The sequence below is a fragment of the Miscanthus floridulus genome, chromosome 18 (genome assembly GCF_019320115.1).
Source record: "Miscanthus floridulus cultivar M001 chromosome 18, ASM1932011v1, whole genome shotgun sequence".
Lineage (NCBI taxonomy): Eukaryota > Viridiplantae > Streptophyta > Magnoliopsida > Poales > Poaceae > Miscanthus > Miscanthus floridulus.
The window spans coordinates 5,071,469-5,079,499 of NC_089597.1; the positions used below are offsets into that span (position 1 = coordinate 5,071,469).

The window sequence follows — 8,031 nt, forward strand, 5'->3', positions numbered from 1 at the left end:
TACAGGTAATTACAGAGAATGCTTATCTTGCCCTTGCAAATATCCCCAAATGGCATTATGGACTTAAGCCTCCCCTAACTTCATAATCCACTATTCTCCCTTTGTCGGCCATTACCACTTGTAAATTATTATTATTTGACTATGTTTGGGCTTGCTTTTGGTCCTACAAATTCTCCCCCTTTGGAATCAAACACCGAAAAGGAAGACATTAGTAGCACAAGGGAGGGTCAGACTTTGTGATCCTTTGTATGTGGAGTGAAAAGGTCACAAAATTTTACTCTCACATTATATAGACTAAGCTCCCCCTAAATATATGCATACATATGTTGGAGGATGAAATATATGCATAATTGGCAAATTAACGCACAAGGGAGTTTAATCTATATAATGCATGGATAAAGCATATAAATACCAACGTGAAATCAACATAATGATATCGATTTAGAAATACCACATGTAGAGACCACTTGAATCATCACCACTTGTAATGATATTACTTGTAAATGGTGGTGGATTTTAGAGCATGATGCTTATCTTCGGAGACTCCATTTTCCTTGCAATGAGACTACTACACATATGATAAGCTTGTAATAGTGTTAGTCTCAACGCATCCAACTTGTAGAGTAACCACCCCCTAAATTTGTGCATACAAGCATGGAATACTTGTAGGAGACATGCACATTGATTTTAGAATAAAAAATACCACTTGAAAGATGACATCACATGAATGTGAAAATCATTTTCGAAAGTGATATTCAGGAGAAATTATCTATAATTTGGACTTTGGCACATATTAGATGAACAATTGTAAAACAAGCTATGTGTCGTGCTCCTAAACAATTTAAACCATGTAGGTTTGCTCCAAGGGTTAAGAGTGAAACTGAGCAAGCCTACCATAAGATATACCTAGTGTATGCAAGACAAAAGATTAAACATGCAAATGCAAACCTATGCATGAAAAGGAACTAGATGTTAATCAAAATTGCAAGAAATTAAATCTAGTTACCTAACATGGGAATGGGAATTTGGGTCCAAAATATTTACTAACCCACTTGGCAATTACCTTGTCCATAATGATGCACCCCATGAAATGCACCCATACTTTGCCAAGTCTCCAAATTCCTCGAAGTCCATTGGGATCCAAACTTTTTTGGTGCTCTTCATGTTGGAAATAATCTCCTTTGGAACCCAAATGCATTTGGTCCCATTGTTGGCTTGCTTGTTCACCTTGATGGCCACCACCTTGTCGTTCTTCTTCTTCTTCTTCTTCTTCAAGATATAAGGTGTGGGGGCCTTCTTGTCCACCTTGTTGGTGTAGGTGTTGGAGAGCTTGCTTGTTTGCTTTTTGTTTTTCTCTTTCTTCTTTTCTCGTCCCCCATTCTTCACCTTGCACTCATAGGACTTGTGGCCTTCCTTGTGGCATACGTAGCAAACCATGGTTTGTCCTTCATCAAGCTTCTTCACTCCCTTGATGGTGTTATCTTGATAAAGTTGGGCTTCCTCCGTCTTGCATTTCACTTGAGTCAAGTCCTTGGTGAGGCGAGCTACTTCTTGCTTGAGTTGCTCATTCTCCATTGTGACCTCTTGTGTGCATGCATCTACAACACCTTTCTCAACACAAACTTGGTTGCACAAGGGTGAGTCTAACCATAAATCATTGCAAGAAGTAGAGGCATCCTTTTTAGGCATGTCAAAAATTGAACTTTTCTTTTTAGGTGCCTCGGTGACGGTAGTACCGACGGCTTCAAAATTAGCAACTTTATTTGTTAGCTCATCACAATGTTTGCACATGGTTTCCATTTTAGCAAGCAAACTTTTATAGGCATCTTGTGAGCTAGCTAACTTTTCTTTTAATTTTTTGTTTTTCTTTACAAGTTGCTCATCATTGATTGTGCAATTATTTGTGTTTGCACTAGTCTCAAGTTGCTCAATTTTAGTAGATAGCTCCATATTAAGATTGGCAAACGTTTCATATTGTTCAAGCAAAGTAGCATAAGCATGTTGTGAGCTATCTAGTTTTTCTTTTAATTTTTGAAGCTTCTTTTGTTGACTAGTGCAGACTTTAGCAAAGTTAAGATTTTCTTGCATAATTTCATCATAAGAAGGTAGCTCGTCATCACTATCACTATCATTGTCACTATCACTAGGGATAGTCTTTTTGTTACCTCGTGCCATAAGGCACACACATGAAGTGCTTGATGATGAGTGCTTGTGCCCACGCCTCTTGTAGTGGTCTTCTTCTTCACTTGAAGAATCATCCCATGACCTTATTGATGTGAGGGCTTTGTCTTTGCATGCCTTCTTCTTTGTCTTGGGTGTGGGCTTGTTTAGACAAACTTCCACAAAGTGCCCCAACTCTCCGCATCCATAGTATCCTTTCTTCCTTTGCCCATTTCTTTGATTGGTGAAAATGAAATCTTGAATATGGATGGGCACAACCTTGACATTGAGCCTGTGGATCATCCTCTCCACCTTGTTAATAAGTTTGATTGATTCTTCATCAAGGTCAGAGGTGGAGGAGGAAGTTTGATCATCATCACTTGATTCTTCATCATCATCATCCTCATCTTCTTTTTCTTCTTCACTTGAGGAGCTTGAGCTTGAGCTTGTCTCAACTTGCTTTCCCTTCATCTTCTTGTGCTCACTACAAGCGAGAGCTTTGCCTTTGATTGATGAAGAGGCTTCTTCTTGACCCATCTTGCATGACATTTCAAATGCCACTATCTTGCCAATGACTATGGCCGAGGTCATGGTGCTCAAATCCTCCATGTTGTGAAGGATGGTGATGATGCTTGCATATTTCTTTTGTGGTAGCACAGAGATGGTCTTCCTCACATTGTTCGCATCACCTAGCTTTGTTAATCCTATAGAATTGAGCTCATTCATAATTAGATTCAAACGAGAATACATATCATGAACAAGCTCATCATCATTCATTTCAAAAGAATCATAACTTTGTTGAGCTAGGCAATGTTTTTGCTCATGGACATTACTTGTGCCGTCATGGTGCTCTTGTAATTTTAACTAAATTTCATCTGCCATATTTAAAGTGAACACTTGGTTAAACACATCCATGCTAAAAGATTCAAACAAACAATTTTTAGCTCTAGCATTGAAATGAATTTCTTTTTCTTCACTCTTTGTAGGTTTATCGGGATTCTTAATGGGGTTCATCCCATCATGAGTGACTCTCCAAACACCCAAATCTACCGCCAAGCCATTCTAGCTTTATAGTAGGGGAAGTTAGTTCTATCATAGTGCGGAGGCCTAGAGGTATCCATCCCAAGCACTCTAAATAGCGTTGGCTCAATGGCGGTGAAGCCAAAGGTCCAAATTGAGCCAATCTGGCTCTGATACCACTTGTAAGGGACCGTGATGCCTAAGAGGGGGGGGGGGGTGAATTAGGCAACTTAAAATTCTACTTCTAACTAAGGCCTCTAATTTTACCTAGTCAAAACCTATGCAAGAAAGTAATCTATCTAAATGTGCAACTATGGTTTTGCTAGGTATTGCTATCTCTACCGCAAAAGAGTTATGCAACCAAGGTTCCAATCTCATCAATTTGCCTATCAACTAAGCTAGGGAAGTAAAGCACACAACCAAGGTAGCAGTGTAATTGCGGAAGGTAAAGATGAGGAAGAGATGCAAACTCCCGTCGACGACTCCGGTATTTTTACCGAGGTATCGAGAAGTGCTCAAACTTCCCCCGAGTCCTTGTTGGAGCACCTCACAAGGAACCCCTCGTAAGGGCCAAGCTCCCAATCGGGTAACTCCATGGATAGCCCTGGGCCTTCCCCACGTGCAAGTGGGTCTCCAGCGTGCCTTCAGGCAAGCCTCTCCCAGACCGCTCCCCACCGTCTTCGCTATCAAGCTTCCGACCGAACCGCCGCGGGCCTTGTTCCCTTCGGTACACGGTTCTGGCCACACCACAAACATGGTTGGTGTAGTCTCGCAAGACTACAAGCCCCGCTGAGTACAACAATGGTGCGCGCAAGCACCGAGTGATAAGAGGTGTGCACACCTCACTAAACACTAGGCCTAAACCTAGAGCAAGTGCATAAGTGGTGGTCTAATCAACCTAATCACTTCGCAAAAGCACCTACGCTAATCACCTAATGAAAAACTAAGCACTATTTATAAGTCCCATGGAGAAAGTAGCCATTGGGGACGAAACCTAGTTTTTTGCCATTGACCAAACACACAGGTCGTCCTGAGCGGACGTGTTTGATCATCCCAACCGAGGGAGCGGGCGCGTTGATCGGACTCTACGCTGAGTCCGGTCACTTGTGACCAGACATGTCCGGTCACTTGCGACCGGACACGTTCAGTCGACATTTCACCGCTCTGAAACCTCTCTAGACTTGATCGGACGCCACTGCCTAGCATGTCTAGTCATCCACAGCTGCTGCGTCTGGTCCTTACTGAGTTGTTGCTATGATGATGAACAGTGAAGTCCATGCGTCCAGTCACTGTATCACTCAGTGTCCGATCGCTGCTGCTGATGCCTGCTATTGCCAAGCAATAGATTGGACATGCTGGGTCCTTATAAGGGCCATGTCTGGTCACCTCTGCCGAGCTCGTTTCTTCGCGATCTTGCATCCGGCTTGGTTCCTATCTTCATGCTTGAACTTTGCTTTGTTTTTTAGGTGTTCTATGGTGCTTCTAGGGTCTTGCTTGAGGTGTTGATTAATGGATCACCACATCGCCTTTGTCCAAGTCACGTTTCCAACCTATTGGATAACAAAACTAACACTCACAAATACATTAGTCCAAATTGGTCTTGTTGATCATCAAACACCAAAATCCAAAGTAAATGGGCCAAGGGTCCATTTTCCTTACACCATCAGTTCAGGAGCCACCTTCTATGAGCCCCCTTATCTAGGAGAATGTACTACTTCCACCTCCACTCTTGGTGGATGTGATGGACCATCAGACCCACCTACTAGAGACCTTGGCTGAAGGACTATTGTGCAGCAATGGAGGACCACCAAATGACTTTCAGCGCAAGTTGGAGGGTTTCCTCAAGCTGAGGACCCTAATGTTTGACATCCCTGATGATCTCATCGCAGCTAAGGACTGGTTGCATGAGATCGAGAAGAAGCTTGACTTGACCACTTGCTTCGATGAGGAGTGTGTTGGAGTCACCGCTCACCAACTCATTAGTGTCGCCCGCGCTTGGTGGGATAGCTTCAGCGAGATGCACCTAGACCATGCTCACATCATGTGGGAGGAGTTCACTAAGGCCTTCAATGAGCATCACATGTCTGAAGGAGTGATGGATGTAAAGGTGGAGGAGTTTCGCAACATCACCCAGGGGTTTCAGAAGATTCATGAGTATGCTAACCGTTTCATCAGGATGATGCGGTACGCACCCGATGAGACCAGCACAAAGAATATGAAGATGTACTTCTTCAAGAAGGGCCTAAACACCCACATCAAGCTAGGAGTATCAGGACACACTTGCTACACCCTGAGGAAGATGGTCAACAAGGCCATGGAGATCGAGCGAGACCACTTAGAGACTGATGCCCTCTACAAGGAGAAGAAGCACAAGACTGTGAGTTCATCCTGCACCTCAGCGCCTAAGAAGCCACGTGCGAACGTGCCCTCAATTCCTCATCCCCGCGCTATCTAGGGAGCCACACCTGCTCCAATTCATGGAGGTGGTACCTACACTACCAACTACCACTGCCCCGCTCAGAGTGCTAGCACGTGGAAGGCTGCTACGCCTACCCCTACAGGCAGTGTGCCTTCACTTGCTTTGGTTGTGGCAAGCCAGGCCACAAGGTTGTTGATTGCCCCCAAGAAGAAGACTGCTCCACCTATGCAGACGCCCGCAAGGCAAGCACCTATCTAGTGTACCCCATACAAGAACACCGCTGAACCCACTCGCGGTTGTCTCAACCACCTAACTGCGGAGGATGCTCAAGCCGCCCCCGACGTGGTGTACGGAGCTAAGGCTTTGGTATTGTTTGATTTCGGTGCCACTTGTTCATACATATCCACCAAGTTTGCACGAGAGCATAAAGTACCAGTGACTCCATGTAAGGAGCCTATTGACACTAGTTCCCCTTTGGGCAACATTAGATGCACAAAGAAGTGTCAGGGAATGAGTATCACGATAGAAGGATTTCCCTTTCTAGCCAATCTCACCTTGCTTCCTTCCAACGGTTTGGATGTCATACTGGGGATGGACTAGCTGACTAGACACAAGGGAGTGATATCTTGCTCACCAAGATACATGGAGATAACCCACCCAAGCGATCATGTGATCCGCTGTGAACCTAACCATGAGAAGACAATGTCCATGTTGTGTGCCAGGGAGGCCAAATCGGTGAATGAGGTACCCATAATATGTGAGTATCTCGATGTGTTTCCTGAAGAGTTGCCAAGTATGCCACCAGATCATGATGTTGAGTTCATGATCGACCTTTTGCTTGGTATGGGACCCATTGCAAAAGGCCCTACCGCATGTCAGTTGATGAACTAGAGGAGCTTAAGAAGCAGCTTAAGGAGTTGTCCGACAAAGGGTACATCAGGCTGAGTGCTTCACCCTGGGGCTCTCCTGTGCTATTTGTGAAGAAGGATGGTTCCATGAGGATGTGTGTAGATTACCAAAACATGATGCTATGACTATCAAGAACAAGTACCCATTGCCAAGAATAGATGATTTATTGGATCAGCTAAGGAACGCCAAGTTCTTTTCCAAGATTGATCTTCGCTCTGAGTATCATCAGATGAAGATCCGACCAAAGGACATACCTAAAACAACTTTTGTCACAAGGTATGGGCAGTATGAGTTCACGATGAACAAGGTGTTCATGGATGAGCTACACAAGTTCATGGTGGTATTCATTGATGACATCCTAGTCTATTCAGCTACCATCGAAGAACATGAACAACACCTAAGGATAGTACTGGAAAAGCTGAGGCAGAACCAGTTGTATGCCAAGTTTAGAAAATGCAAGTTCTGGCTCAAAGAAGTTGCCTTCCTAGGACACATACTCACTGTTGAAGGAGTAGCTATCGATCCTGACAAGATTGAGGCTTAGAAGGAATGGGAACAACCCCGTAATGTGACAAACATCTAGAGTTTGCTTGGTTTAGCGGGATACTACCACCGCTTTATTGAGAATTTCTCCAAGATAGCTAAGCCCATGACCAACCTCCTGAAGAAAATAGAAGAGTTCGATTGGACTCCAGAGTGTGAGTAGAGTTTTCAAACTCTGAAGGAAAAGCTCACTAGCACACCAGTGTAAGCTTTACCCGATATCCGATAGGATTTTGTAGTCTTTTGTGATGCCTCCAAACAAGGACTTGGTTGTGTTCTGATGCAGAACAGAAGGGTGATTGCTTATGCCTCTCAATAGTTAAAAGGGCATGAGTAGCACTACCCTACCCATGACCTTGAGCTTGCTGCTGTTGTGCACGCTCTGAAGATTTGGAGACACTACTTTATCAGGAACAAATGGGATATCTACACCAATCACAAGAGCTTTAAGTACTTCTTTACTCAGGAGGATCAGAACATGAGATAGTGCCGATGGCTGGAACTGATCAAGGACTACAACCTAGAGATACACTATCACCCAGGAAAGGCCAATGTAGTAGCGGATGCCTTGAGTCGCAAGAGATATTGCAACAACCTAATGTCTGACACCATACCGTTAGAGCTATGCTAGGAAATGGAGAAGCTCCAAATAGAAGCAATATCCAAGAATCAGCTAAATGAACTTTGGATACAGAACAACCTTGGAAAGTGAATCCATGAGGCTCAACAGAAATGCCCCAAGATCTAGGAGATACAGGAGCTCATGAAGCTCGACAAGTGTCCTAAGTTCAGAGAGGATGAATAGGGATTAGTTTGGTACAAGGATAGAATCTACGTGCCCTCAGGTGAAGCCCTGAGAGGCGAAATCCTAGCTAAAGGACATGATTCCAAGTACTGCATCCACCCATGAAGTACCAAGATGTATGCAGACCTAAGGAAGCTCTTCTGGTGGAAGAACATGAAGGTAGATATTGCAGGAT

General features: G+C 44.0%; 1 protein-coding gene across 1 annotated transcript; it reads left to right on the plus strand.

The window, feature by feature from the left end:
- Positions 1-4,921: 4,921 nt before the first annotated feature.
- LOC136523193 (uncharacterized) lies at positions 4,922-7,052 on the plus strand. The gene is made up of 2 exons (XM_066516960.1): positions 4,922-5,557; positions 6,642-7,052. Exons 1-2 carry the CDS (start codon positions 4,922-4,924, stop codon positions 7,050-7,052), a joined length of 1,047 nt encoding a protein of 348 aa, XP_066373057.1.
- Positions 7,053-8,031: the final 979 nt, after the last annotated feature.

Bases quoted from the DNA above. Each gene is read 5' to 3' on its own strand.
- LOC136523193 (XM_066516960.1), top strand. From the start codon at position 4,922: ATGGACCATCAGACCCACCTACTAGAGACCTTGGCTGAAGGACTATTG. The intron at 5,558-6,641 runs GTGAGTTCATCC...ATGACTATCAAG, and splicing joins AGGAGAAGAAGCACAAGACT to AACAAGTACCCATTGCCAAG.